The following is a 14,886-nucleotide window of genomic DNA, read 5'->3' as shown; positions in this document are numbered from 1 at the left end:
ATATGTTGTAAACAAGGGCGTGTCAAATTGCCTAACATTCAAGAACCTCCGTTTCCGTTAAAAAAGCTTTTGTCCGATCCATCTTTCCGAAGACACATTAGAGTATATAATTATATGCTCTCTTCGTCGTACCTTCATTTTTCAAAATTGCACCTATTAATTTTTGCATCTCTTCGTCGTACCCCCATCTTTCAAAAATAGCAGCTATTAATTTTGGCATCTTTTTGTTTCACACCTCTATGTTTTACACCTTTATATTTTATACATCTTTGTTTATTATATATAAACTTTTATGGGCTACAAAAATAAGTTTCAAACTTATGGTTTTCTATATATAATAGCAAACCCACTTTTTTGTGTCAACTTTAATCCAACAGATGAGATTAGTTCTATTATTCCATCTAACGGTTTAAAATTATTAATAATCCCAACAGTTGCAAGTTTTTTTCCTTCAAATAATCGTGTCTCTTCGTTGCACCCCCATCTTTTAAAAATCGCACCTATTAATTTTTGCATCTCTTCGTCGTATCCCCATCTTTCAAAAATCGCAGCTATTAATTTTGACATCTTTTTGTTTCACACCTCTATGTTTACACCTTTATATTTTACACATCTTTGTTTACTATATATGGACTACAAAAACAAGTTTCAAATTTATTGTTTTCTGAGTATTTTTTAAACTTACAAGTTAATAAATTAAATCAAAGACTTGTTTTATTGGAGTGTTTTTTAATTAACTTGCATCATTCTTCAATTCAAGGTATTTTTATATTTGTGTTGTGTTGTAATAGATATAGATAGATTTATGAAACTCACTGAACCAATGACAAAAGCTTATGAATGAACCTGTTGGTGTCTACTTATGAACTTGTTAGTGTCCATTCAGTTAAATATGAATAAAGTTAATTTCTTCTCTTTTAAATTATTATTATATGTGTGGTCATATAGTTCGGAAAGAGTGTAACATTAATAATCTATAAAGACATAAACCTTCATGCATACAAAGTTTAATTTATTCTTTTTTTTTTTGTATTGTTCTATTTCTAATAAACTCATTTTTGGGAGTCAACTTTAATCTAACGGATGAGATTATTTCTATTATCTCATCTAACGGTTTAGAATTATTATTTATCGCAACAAATGCAAGATTTTTTTCCAATAGTCGTGTTTCTTCGTCGTACCTCCATCTTTCAAAAATCACACCTATTAGTTTTTACACCTTTTTGTTTCACACCTCTATGTTTTACAACTCTTTATTTTACACCTCTTTGTTTATTATATATAGATTTTTATGGACTATTAAAACAAGTTTTGATTTTATTGTTTTCTGAGTATTATTTTAATTTTAAACTTACAAGTTAATAAATAAAATCAAAGAATTGGAGTGTATTTTTAAAAAAATTTATATATAATAGCAAACCCACTTTTAAGGGGTAATTTAAATCAAACGGAAGAGATTGTTTTTATTGTCTCATCTAACAGTTAGATTTGTTAATAATCTCAAAAGTTGCAATGTTTTGAAATATTTCTTCGTCGTACCCTTAGCTTTTGATGTTTACACTTGGTAGTTTTCACACATTTTTGTTTCACACCTTTTTATTTCACACCTTTTTATTTCACACTTTTTTATTTCACATATCTTTGTTTTCACACCTCTTTATTTTTTATATATATACAGATTTTTATGGACTTTGAAAAGAGTTTTTGTTTTTTTAGTATTGTTTCACACCTCCAAGTTTTAAAAATTATGACTATTATTTTTTTCCAATTTTTAATCAACATTTATTCACTCATCTTTGTTTAAATTTGGATTGTTTTATTTATTGATTCATTCATCTAACTTTTGTTTGGTGTCATTTTCCATCTAATACCCACATCGATCATATCTTCCAAGTATTAATTTAGGTAATTGATTGAGATTTATAATTTTTTATAGATTTATCTTTTTAAACAATTTAGTTGGTTGCAGGCTTGCATCTATGAGCTCTTTCTCCCTGCTTCTCTTATTATTTTTTTGTAAATTTAGATAGAATAATAATTTAAATTTTGTTATATGTGAATATTTTTCAAAATTGATTATTTGAGTATGATTCAGCAAGCCTTGATTCATATATCTTTAACATTATTCTTTTATTGTCACTGAATTGATTTTTATATATACAAAAAAAATTATTTAATTAATTTGATTGATTTATCTTAGTCATTATTTCTGATTTTTATACTATACAATTAAAAAATTACCATTCTAAATGTGAAATTAACAACGCTAATCATTTCAAGTTTTTACTTTCCCGTGCGGCAACACACGGACCGACATCCTAGTCATATCTAATAGAAAATCATTTAATATATTTGATTTTGATTTTCCTTTTCCTTCTCATATCTTGAAATCACTCTTGAGACTCGTTGCCCTCATCGATTGGTTTGGTCACCAATTATGTATTTTTCTCCTTTGATGTATTTTCTAATTTTTCTTAACTACAAAATCTAACAATATTACTACAAATTTCATGCAAAAATCTTTAGGTGTAATACAGAAAAATTTCAGGTGCAAATATTTTATTTATTACAAAATCTAACCATAACGAACAATCTCTCATAACATTACACAAATAGCAAATGCTTTGTTTGTGTGAAGGTTTAGGGATTAATTAGGTTTATTTTAAGCCGCTGATGGAATCTTACTATCTTAGGCTTTTTGTAGCACCGTCTTTGCTTTGTTTACCCACAAGCTGAATAGATCGTCCGCGAACAAAACAAAATGCACCTTAATAAGCAAAACAATACGAGATCCAAAAAAAAGTGTCAGTCACTTAGCGGATTGAATCCATGGAAGTGTAAAATTCAGACAAGAAAAACTATCTTTACCTCTTTCAAGTCATTAGAGAACTGTTTGATTGTTGATATACCAATCTCAGCAGCTTCATCAAAGGGATATCTAATGGAAAACAAAACATTGAGAACATAAGGTTTCTCTCATTTCATGTTGCACAAACTTTCCAAGACTTGTCAAAATCACTAATAGTAAAGTATTAGTTGGATTTGTAGCATATAAACGATTTAAGTCTCTGATTGTGACAACTTTACCCGTAAATCCCACAAGATATGGCAGGAAACGCAATGTATTTGATGTTGTTTTCCTTTGCCACTCTCAGACTATTTCTGTAGCAAACAGAAAGGTGAAACTGTCAGTTCAGAGGAAAACATGTCTTATGTAAGATTCAGTAAAGTAAACAAACAAGTGAAAACTATGATTCTTCTTACTTGTAAGCATTTGTAAGGGATTCTTTAGGGTTGACATCTGAATCATAGATCGGTCCAACGGTGTGAATCACACGAGATGCAGGCAAGTTAAAACCCCTGTTCCAAGTTTTCACTCAACAATCCTAATTTCCAAAAAAAACCATTAACACATGAGAACAATAAGAGAGTATAACTCACGGAGTAATCCTTGCTTCTCCGGTTGGACAACGTACTCCAGGAAGAACTTCAGGAACCTCATAGCATGCTGCTCTAAGTTGTGGTCCAGCAGCTCTATGTATTGCTGTCACAAACATAAATCAAGATTTTGCATTTAGAATTCAGTTTATATACCAACACAGGTCACCAAAAATAGCAATGGATCCTAAAGTAACTTACCTCCATCAGCACCACCTCCACCTAACATACGCTGATTTGCTGGAGTGACCTGAAGCAACAAAACTCCTAAAGTTAAAAAAAAAAAAAAAAGTGATGATGCATCAAATTGGAGAGACCTAATTGTGATCCAAGAACCTAACCACTTAAATCGAATTCCAGGAATCTCTCTATCTATTTGCCTACAAACCAATCCCTAGAATTTGGACAGTGAAAAGAGAGAATTTACAATAGCATCGGAGGAGCCATCGACGGACCACTTAGTGATATCGCCTTTAAGTATCTTGAGGAGGCTAGAATCAGACAAATTGAATACAGCTCCTTCGTCTCCAGAAGCCATGGATGATGATGATACAGTTGTCAAGCGAGAAGTCCTCGTGGGAGAAGAGACCGTTAACGAAGAAGCGGCCGTGTGGAACGTATTGACGGTGGAGATCAGAGAAGCCCTTGATGAGGTTGGGATCGAGCTCGTCGAGTGTAGAAGTAATCTAGGGAGACTCAAGCTTCCCACTCCACAGGTCAACCATAGTCGTCTCATTTGAGAGTCCGTCGCCTACTACTCTCTCACTCATGAGGTTTTGGCTTTGTGTTCCCTACAGATGAGAAAGCACTCTAAATCAACACTATTTTTTTTTTTTTTTTCTCAAAGCTTTGTGTTCCCTACTTCCCTTATTGTGTTATGTGACGAATACAAAAGTTTACTAATTACTAGAGACAAATGGCCTATCTTTGCTGTGGCCTGTGTCTGTGTGTGCATAAAACACCTAAACCAATTTGAAACAACAGCTGAGATTACTGAAGAATCGCGTTTTGGTTGTCTTCTTTGAGGAGGAGAAGTTGGGGCCTTGTGGTGGAGGTAACAAGTCTTTTGCCTTGTTCAGCCACACCGTGTATGTCTCTTCGTTAAACATAACAAAATGTACCTGAGAAAATATTTTACCTTTATCAGTAACACGGCGATAAAACACTTACTAAACGGAGATAGCAAAGGTAACTAACTTTGGGACTTGATTAGCATTTTTTTAAAAACATATGATTAGTTGAAGTGAAAAATGTAGTAGTGGGAAGGAAAATAAGTTTACCTCTTTAAAATCTTGACCAAAATTGCTTAACAGTGGAGATGGCTATAGAAGCAGCTTCATCCAAAGGATACCTAACAATCAGATGAAGACATAAACACATTTGAATTTGTTTTATCTCTCTAGATGGTTCACATACTGGGAGAAATCTTGTGAAAACATATATACCAAGAACACAAAGATCAAGTATCTGAGTCTTCCTAAAATTTTACCTGAAAATACCACAAGATATTGCAGTAAATGCAATGTACTGAATGTTATTGTATTTGGCTACTCTCAGACTGTTCCTGTTACCAAAACAAGTATAGATTTAAATACAAAGTAAGCACAAGTGACGTAAATGTGTTACGGAAATATGAAACTTTACTTGTAAGCACTTTCTAGGAGTTTCTTAGGATTCTTCTCGGCATTATAAATGGGTCCAACCGTGTGAATCACATGAGATGCTTGTAAGTTGAAACCCCTACTCGTCCCATATCCAATAAGCAGAAACCAATCAACAAACTCAAACTTGGGGGGAGAATGTTATAACATTTTACACATACTAAAGAAGACAAACAAAAAAAAAAGTGAAACCCACGGTGTAATTCTTGCTTCCCCGGTGGGACAACGGACTCCGGGGCTAACTTCTGGGATTTCATAACATGCTGCTCTCAACTGTGGTCCAGCAGCGTCATGGATGGCTTTTATTAATGTATATTAGAAAAATGAGTTGTTATTGATCTTTGTAACCTCCCTTATTTTCCTAACTCTGTATATAAACAGAGTATGTAACTCTAAATACTTAAGATACCATTCCATATAATGATACTAACTTATGATTAATTGAAGGGAAGTACCTCCATCTGCACCATTACCACCTAGCATACGCCCATTTGCTGGATTAACCTGAAACAATCAAAGGTTTGTTCATTCTCAAGTTCAAAGTTCAAAAATGTCAACATCTTTATACTATGATCTAAAAGAGATAAAAAGAGAGAAGACTGACAATAGTATCGGATGAGCCATCGACTGACCAATTTGTGATGTCGCCTTGAACAATCTTAAGAACGCAACTGTCAGACAACTTGAAAGCTACTTCCTTGCCATCAGATACCATCACTTAGATTGGCCAAAGGCCCAAAGCTTTCACTTATTAATACTCCTTGTTTGGTTTATATAAATAAAACTCGTCTATATATAATTTCATTATTTTGGGCTTAGCGATATTGGATTACATAGAAGAAGAAAAAATAGGCCAATAAGGCTAAATTCAAAATTAACATGTAAATTAAAACAATAAAAATCTTGCTTTTTGCTTTTTGTAGGCACGATGAAAATACAACCATTGAAGCAATAATTCGTAAATATTTCGTAAAAAGAGAGAAAAATAAAGGCTAAGCTAAGCTAAGCGGGTGCTTACGAGCCACCTCAGCAATACGCAGCCACGTCAGCACCCAAAACAGAGAGATGTGTGTGTGTGGATGAAACTTATCAGAACTGACCGCCTTGGTAAGTTTGTCCGAACTGCCAATTAGAAGGAGCCACGTCATTGCTAATGACGGTACGACCATCGCTGGTGGTGACTTGAAACGAGAGGCTTTGGTCGTTCATGTAAGAATTGCTCTGCCAGTTCTGTCCCCAGTTTCTAGACATTGCTTGCCACGACTGTGTTTTTGAGCCTTTGATCGATACAGCGTGTACGTCTCCTGCTCCTCCTACGTTCGAGATTAGGACTAGGTTAAAGTATGAATGTCCGTTGATCGTAAACCTTATTCCTCCTTTCTTCATACACGGTACTCTGCATATCGAACATATACACCAACGTAATACATTAGTTTAAAGAGTAGAGGACAAGCATCAATCGTAAATTAAAAGTAAACAGTATGGTTTTATATTTTATTATCAGAAATTATGTTAATACGGGATTTAAGAGCAAATCATATATTTAATTAAGATAAGCTCATTAGCTAGAGTCACAAACTAAAATATTGGTTAGGTTTTAAGTTTTAACAATATGGTAGCTACTAAAGTGTCTCTAATATTACGGACTAGTAGATATAAGCTACAAGAAAAAAAAGTGAACGGACCTTCGGAAAGAGACAGGAACAATGCCGGCACGATACTGAGCGATTTGGAGAAAAGCTGGCTCGGCGAGGTCAAAATGTTGAAGTGGAGGATTGCACCAACCTCCATTATCGTTGGAGAGGCCAGGGTTAGGTGGGCAAAAGTTAGTGGCTGTGACGGTGATAGTAGACGAGAGACACCACCTCGGGTCATCGTTGCACTTCATCTCATAGCACGCGCCGCACGTGAGCCCGTTGTTGAATAGAGCCGTGCTTAAAGCCGCCGTGTTTGTCCCGTAACCTTGGCCATACAAATTTCCATAACCACAAGCTCCGCCTGATTATTTGACCATGCCACGTACGTGTTAGCAAGCCATCCTCATGTATAAAGAGATAAAATTTAGCTAACATACGCATTTAATTATGGTTACTTACCCATGGTGCCGGAAGCATCCCCACCACCGTAGAACGTAGCGTGACCACCTTGCCAACCTCCGTCGTCTCCATAAGTTCCTTGGAGTAAGAATGATAAGCTTAGTATGGATATGATTGAGATTATTGAATATTTGGAGTTTGATGTGATAGACATTTTTTGTCTTTGAGTTTTTTTTCGAAGGTGGTTGGTTGGTTATTTCGGTTTTGATTTGGTGAGAATCGTGAGACTGATATGGAATCAAATGGAGGGATTGAGTATATATAGGGTTTCTCGAGTGTATAATTGTGTCAAGCGATAATACTATTTAAATGTCTACTATATTAAGTACGTTGGTGTGACTCTTCTTTCATCTTTTTGGGTATTCATATATTTTATAATTCTAGTGTCTCTGACCAATTTGCGAGAGAATTGTGCCTTTTATTTCTCGTTAAATCCCAATGTATTTCCATATTCATTCTTAGGTATTTTATCTAGTTATTAAGTGATTGATAGTATATATCTAGTTTTCTTTTCTCCATCGAAATCGAGCAACAAATTTTGAAATAGCCAATTCAAATGGGGGTGACTTGTGATTGTATGGATAACTAGAATCAAAGTCAACAATGTATGCCACCGTTTATCTTGAGTAGAGTAAGGTTTTTTAATATATTTTTTTGTTGCGGCCAGATTTTGTGGACATCAAAATTAAACAGTTTAGGAAAATAAAAGAGGAAAGAAAAATGTATGGATTGATAATATAATAAGATCAGTAGGGGACTTTGAAGGTCGTGGCCACATGCAAATGTTGCGGTTAGACCAACTGCGATTCCTAATCAAGAGGCCCCTACTTGCACATGCTTCAGTACGCAAAGTATTTATTAATTTGTCTCTTCTTGACGTTGGTCATAATTAAGATCATATATATCTCTTATTTGTTTGTGTTGAAGGTTTTCTTTTCATAAAATACTATTATTTGTGTTGAAATTCATAAGCAAAGGACTTGTAATCAATGGTATCAGTGTGTTCAAGGGATACCAACATACCGTATACAATTTGCTCTATTTATAATTAACAACTTGTCAAGTAGTATCAGTTTAAGAACCTTTTCACGGTTCCTATTAGATATACTAGGATAATACCACCAATCAGTCAACCAAGTTTACCAGTTATTGTCATAATTTCTGATGTTTTTGGTCGTACAAGAGTTTTGTTCAGTATAGATGGCGTCTTTGTTGTGTATGTTAAGTGGTTACATCAATGGCTTTCAAAGGATTGGTTGCTTACTTTCTGTTGCCCTGTATCTAGCTAGTCTTTATTATTAGGCTACATCTTGGGGTTTATGTCCTGATGTTTGGTTCCTTTAGTTTTCAATTGTGTTTTTGTGTTTACTTGGTTTGCGAGATCTATATGATTTGTTATTCTTTCAACTCAGTACTTTTGAATTTTTGTGTTTCTCGCTAAAAATTATATTAACAAAAATGTTAAAAGCAAAAACGAAGTAGTTATTATAAGAAGGAAATATGTGTGTTTTAGGAAGGTATGTGAAATCTCAATCTCAATATAATGTATTTTCATCAAGATTCCAAAATACTGAATCTAAAGAGAGAAAAAAAAATCTTTAAAAAATGTCTAGTTGGAAGTCTCCAGAATCCATAACAAGTTGAAGACCCATGGTAGAAGCTCTGCGGGCCTGAACCTCGGAGGCCGCAGTAGGTACAAAGTGACAATTACCTGAAGCACCTGAGAGAGTGGCACATTATACATGTACTGAGAATACATGTACCGAGATGCTAACCAGAGTAGAACAAGAATGATACCTAGCTATGATGAGACTGAACACCAGGAAATCATAATCTCATTCTCAATCTCAATGCGGTAGCACGTTGATCACTCATCACACCAACTGATGTGTCATCCGATCTTCTCATTATGTGTTCAAATGAGAGTGCTGCTCTGCCCACTAAATCAAATGTTAATGGGAATACTTGAAGCAGGTCTTCTACACTAATGATCAAATGTTCCACAAAGTGTGGAGTTACTACGAACATCAAGACCTGACTCCACATTGGACTCCTACCTCGAGATCTTCTAGTAAAGGCTGTCTGTGTCTGGTTCTCCAAACACACTCTGGCATAAAAATGAGGATCTATGTACAAATCTTTGGCTTACATAGTATTGAATCTGATGGTGTGAAATCACTAGCGTAATTTGCAGATTTATGATGCACATGATACCCTTATTTGTTATATTGGAGATGCAGCATGATTTTTTGCATTTGTTGTTGTTTAGTAGGTTAGAGGTAGTACTCATTTTGTACACATAACTATATCATGTTGTCAACATTTACAAACTTTTTCAACCATATTTAGCCGAAATCAAAACTTAGCTGTTAATATAGAGATTTAAAATTGAGTATCTTTTTGCCACTGTCGCATTTACGAAATGACAACATCCATGGAGAGCCAAAATATCCACATAGTAGAATTTAGAATAAATTTTAATCAGCGGAAATCATTGTTTGTATTGTTTACGAATTTTACCTTTTAAAATGGTAAACGAGAACAAGGCACACTTTCGATAGTAAAATTTCTATAAATTCATAATGTCGGAAATAAAAAAGTTTATTAATATATAAATGTTTTAATTTATTGGTAAATTATTAATTTATAGAGATATTTTTTTTAATTTAGTAAGCTTTCAAAAAATAGATTTTAAAATTACAATTTTAATTACTATAAATAATATTTATTAGAATCATTTACAAAAAAACAACAATTATCATGTCCTGAAAAGAACATTAAAAGTTTTTGATATAAAAAAAATTGTAAATAAATTCTAACAAAAATTAATGTGTATATATATACATATATTTGATCATCTTATATAATTATTTATAATATTGACAGGATCATATATTCATAAAAAGTTTTTTAAAAATATTATTTTATTATATTTTTGAATTGTATCTAAAATTACACGGCCTAACGAAAAATATTAGTAATTTATAATAATTATTAATCTATAGAATATTAATTTATGGATGTTTTACTGTATAACCTCAAATATATATCACAGGACTTGAAACTCGTAGAAATGGATAAACAGATCAAAGCTTTAATCTTACGCAAGATCGGGAGCTGACTATATATATAAAGATATAAGATATAACCAATAATCATTACACAAAAATATGCTAAAAGACGACTTTATAGAGATAACAGCAACTACTACTATACGTACAGATTATTTTTCTTTGTTAAAGCTTCATTAGAATATTTAGATTGATTTTGTTATTGCAAAACATGCCAATGATGAATTGATGGACAACTTGGAACTACTTCTTTCATACATCGTGCCCATTTTTTATTTGTATATTTCGTGTATGCAAATACTTTATGTGGAGCTAGTTTTTTATTTATCCAAGTCGTCGTCAGTCTGTTTTTGTTTTCATTGAATCATATATTATGACGACAATAATTTTTATGGCAACATCGGTTTAGTGGTTGATGAGCTCTGAATTTCAAAAAAATAACGCTCCAACGACTGTGTGTGAAATTCAATGTAATTAACCAAATAAGTTATTTGTGTTGTGAAACACTTAGTGGACTCACTAGACCAGCCCATGTACTAAGCTATGGAGTCTCGGTCCATAGGCTTTACTCAGTCCATATAGCTTCGGCCTATGGGCCGAAGCCTTACTCGGCCATTAACTCTTTAGTCGGTCTAACCCTAAGCTTTGTAATCTACTATATATATGCATGTAATCCTTGGGAATTATCAATAAGAAACACAAGAGCTTTATCCCTAAACTCTACTTTCATAACAATTTATCAGCACGATAGCCTCTAGCCCTAAAAACCCTAGAGCCGCCGCCGATTCCAAAACCCTAAACCGCCTTTCTTCTTCTTCTTCGAGATTTATCCCCTTGCCTCGAAGAACTCTCGATGATAGTCCATATTCCTCGGCGATAGTTCAAAATCCTCGGCGATAGTTCAAATCCTCGGCGATAGTCGAAATCTCTCGGTGATGATCGAGGTCCGATCGAGGTTCGCGGTTCCTAGACGTATCCGGACGAGAGCGGTACGAAATTCCGGACGAGAGCGGTATGAAATTCCGGACGAGAGCGGTGCGAGATTCCGGACGAGAGCAGTGCGAGATTCCGGACGAGAGCAGTACGAGATCCGGACAAGAGCAGTACGGGGTCCGAGGTTCATGATCAGAAATCAAAGGTATATCTGAGGTCTTTAGCTCCCAGATCAATTCCAGTCAACCCCTAATTGGTGAAAGGTAAACAAGATCAAAACTCTCTTAGAACCATAATCGAACTTGGATCTAAAACTATTGAACCCTAAAACATCCAAGTGCACAACAAACAAATCTTAAGATATCTAATCCTATAAAACTCTAAAACCGGTCACATAGGATTGTTAGATTGTTTGTGAATTGCACCAAAGATATATCAAGCTTAAATCCGGTTGAATGATTGCTTATTATTGCTTGATTGATTGATGCATAAGAACCTAGAACTAAACTGTTAAATTCGAATATCATAAGAGAGATATTAATCTGATTGTTCTAGGATGTTTAAAACTTGAAATTGCATGCATACTAGAAATCGAATTTGGTATAGGGTATTATTGATCGATTTTAGCAATAGAATTTTCCTGTAAATTTAGGTTGCATAAGAACCCTAAAACCTAATTAAAAATCGGGATCCTAGAGAAAGTCTAGGTCCCTAAACGTTTTTGTTTAATTTCCTATTTAGAAAAGGAAAAGTTAAGAAAAAGGAAAATTTCTAGATTATAAGAAAAGGAAACTATTGCATGCTATTTAGTTTTGTTGTCTTGTGTGCATAGATTAGACCACGAAAATATAAGCAAAGATAGGGCATGGTTCGATCTCAAATATCGCATGTCCTATTGATTGAAGGCATGGTTCGATCTTAAATATCGCATGGCCTAAGGCATGGTTCGATCTCAAATATCGCATGTCCTACACACCAAAGCCGAAAATTACAAGAAAGGCAAGGCATGTTTTAACATGGCCTATGAACAAATTAAAGGCATGGTAACGGGGGCAAATCCGCATGACCTATTTGCATGGTAACGGGAGCTAATACCGCATGCTAATGATATGATGCATGTCATATATTTTAAAGGACCTATGTGAGTATATTGTTGATTATAATGATTGCACTAAGAAAATATAGACATCAAACAATTATCTTGCTGAGAGAATAGAAAACCAGTACCTCACAATAGATTACCCTATTGACCTTTGGACAGAGCTTAAAAGCAAATATAGGACACCACAAGATGGTGCTCCTACCAAAGGCTCAATTCGATTAGAAAACCTAAGGAACCAGGACTTCAAGTCCCTGGATGAGTATAACTCAGAGCTTTTAAAGATTGTCTCAATCCTAAGGTTGTGTGGTACTAGGTTCATTGAGAAGGAATTGTTGGAGAAGACATTCTCAACATTTCATTGTGCTCCAGCAGCAATATCGCGAGAAAGGTTTTTAAACCTACGCAGACCTAAAACTCTTGTTTAATGCTAGATGAGCAAAACAATGAGATATTATTGATGAAAAGTGCAATGAAGCCCACAAGGTTTATATGACTAAGAAAAATCCTCAAGAGCCTATAGAGCCAAAAGAGACCAATGAGTCTAACTATGTCCGTAGGGACAAGAGTGGCCGTGGCCGAGGAAGAAGTGGACATGGTGGTCCTGGTCGTGGGACTTACCAAAGGCATAATTATGATGGTCAAGGCCGTAGAAACCGATTAGGCTTCGGCCGTGGTCGGGGGGAAAGGCCGCGGGTCATTTCAAACCGCAACATAAGACCAAGTCCACTTGTCATAGATATGGTATGGAGAACCATTGGATAAAGACATGCATGACTCCTAAACATCTAATTAATCTCTATCAAGAGAATTTGAAAAGAATCCAGAAACTAATTTTGGTGCATCTCGATGGTAAAGGAAATTTGGCCATGAGAATGATGACCAATTAAATTATGAGATTTCTGGTTGCCTAAATATAGCTTTGGTTTAATTTCTATTGTGGTTTAAATTCTTGTCCATTATTGGAAATGGCTAAGGACAAGAAAGTAAGTGTGGTAGATAGTGGATTAAACCACATAATTTTGAAAATGCCAATATTAGCAAAGATAAGCGGGTATAGCAAATCTTATAGAGGGCTACGGCCAGGCTCACGTGTTGTTACCTAAGGGAACACACATAGAATTGAGTGATGCCTTATATTCACCCAGCTCCAAGAGAAACTTGTTGAGCTTTAAAGATATAAGATTAAATGGTTATCATGTGGAAACCAAGTGTGAAGGGACTAGAGAATTCCTATACATTACAGAAAATGTAAAAGGACAAAAGAAGGCCCTAGAGACTATACCTGCACTAGCCTCTGGTTTATACCATGCTAAGATTAACATGATAAAGGCTAAATTGGCAAAGCACAGAATGATAAATGAACAAGATGTTCAATAATTCACTTTATGGCATGACTGGATTGGCCATCCGGGTCCTAACATGATGCGTAAGCCGTAATAATACTGGTGAGCATATATCCCAAGCGTTTAATAATACTGGTATGTCCATGGGGGGAAGTGTGGACCACCCTGTGGCACATGAACATACAGAGAATGGATTAGATGAATCCCTTATTAAACGTATTGCTTGACCATTACTAATGAGGTCGAAGCTTCTAGTGTCGGCTTGGGGACACACGGTATTACATGCAGTAGAGCTTATACGCATCAGGCCATCTAGTGAGAATAAATATTCCCAATTACTAACGGGTCAGGAGCCAGACATATCCCATCTAAAGATATTCGGGTGTGCCGTTTATGTATGAAATGCATCATCACAAGAGAATAAAGATGGGACCTCAGAGGAGGATGGGAATATATGTTGGATATGAGTCTCCCACCATCATAAAGTATCTCGAGCCACTGACAGGAGACCTGTTCAAGGCCAGATACGCGGATTGTCAATTTATTGAGTCCGAATTCCCTGTAGTGGGTGGTGAGACCAACAAGCTGGTAAAGGAACTGACATGGAATCAAACATCCTTAAATTGGCAAGATCCTCGAACTCTAGCATGTGATGCAGAGGTTCAGAAGATTGTACATCTTCAGCAGTTAGCTAATCAATTGCCAGATTCCTTTGCTGACCCAAAGAGAGTGACAAAATCGTACATATCAGCTTGTAATGCACCAGTACGTATTGATGTTCAGAGGGAACACAATATTCAAGTTGCTACAGAGTCTACGCCACGTTTGAAACGGGGTAGACCGTTAGGTTCCAAAGATAAGAATCCTCGGAAGAGTAAAAGAGGTGCATGTCAGACCGAGGCTAAGGGAATTACCGAGAGCACAGACATGGCCGCGGCAAATGATAAGGTACCGGGTGGGGTTCAGGACGCTGAACCTCTAGGTCCTGAGAATATTGATAACGATGAGATATCGATCAATTATATCATGTCTGGGATTACTTGGAACCGTAAGGATATCGACGTCGATGATATTTTCGCATACAAGGTAGCACTTGAACTAAATGAGGATTTAGAGCCCACATCTATACTAGAGTGCACTCAAAGCAAAGAATGGCCTAAATGGCAAGAAGCTATTGATGTGGAGCTAAACTCTTTGAAGAAGAGAAAGGTGTTTGGTCCGATCACACGGATAACACATGAG

The 14,886-nt window shown here is 35.4% G+C and overlaps 2 protein-coding genes and 1 pseudogene across 2 annotated transcripts; all 3 read right to left on the bottom strand.

Annotated features, from left to right (window-relative positions):
• LOC104785338 (macro domain-containing protein VPA0103) lies at nt 2,495–4,373 on the bottom strand. Its single transcript, XM_010510528.2, has 7 exons — nt 3,866–4,373; nt 3,640–3,688; nt 3,442–3,544; nt 3,265–3,360; nt 3,088–3,162; nt 2,869–2,938; nt 2,495–2,767 (listed from the first exon to the last, which is right to left on the bottom strand). Exons 1-7 carry the CDS (start codon nt 4,172–4,174, stop codon nt 2,690–2,692), a joined length of 780 nt encoding a protein of 259 aa, XP_010508830.1. The 5' UTR covers nt 4,175–4,373; the 3' UTR covers nt 2,495–2,689.
• LOC104785339 lies at nt 3,916–5,836 on the bottom strand (annotated as a pseudogene).
• LOC104785340 (expansin-A8-like) lies at nt 5,959–7,447 on the bottom strand. The gene is made up of 3 exons (XM_010510531.2): nt 7,196–7,447; nt 6,785–7,097; nt 5,959–6,495 (listed from the first exon to the last, which is right to left on the bottom strand). The coding sequence occupies exons 1-3, from the start codon at nt 7,347–7,349 to the stop codon at nt 6,189–6,191; spliced, it is 774 nt and encodes a 257-aa protein (XP_010508833.1). The 5' UTR covers nt 7,350–7,447; the 3' UTR covers nt 5,959–6,188.

Source organism: Camelina sativa, chromosome 5 (assembly GCF_000633955.1).
Source record: "Camelina sativa cultivar DH55 chromosome 5, Cs, whole genome shotgun sequence".
In the NCBI taxonomy this organism is placed as follows: domain Eukaryota; kingdom Viridiplantae; phylum Streptophyta; class Magnoliopsida; order Brassicales; family Brassicaceae; genus Camelina; species Camelina sativa.
The sequence above is the reverse complement of the archived record's forward strand: the minus strand, read 5'-3'. Positions and strand labels throughout refer to the sequence as shown.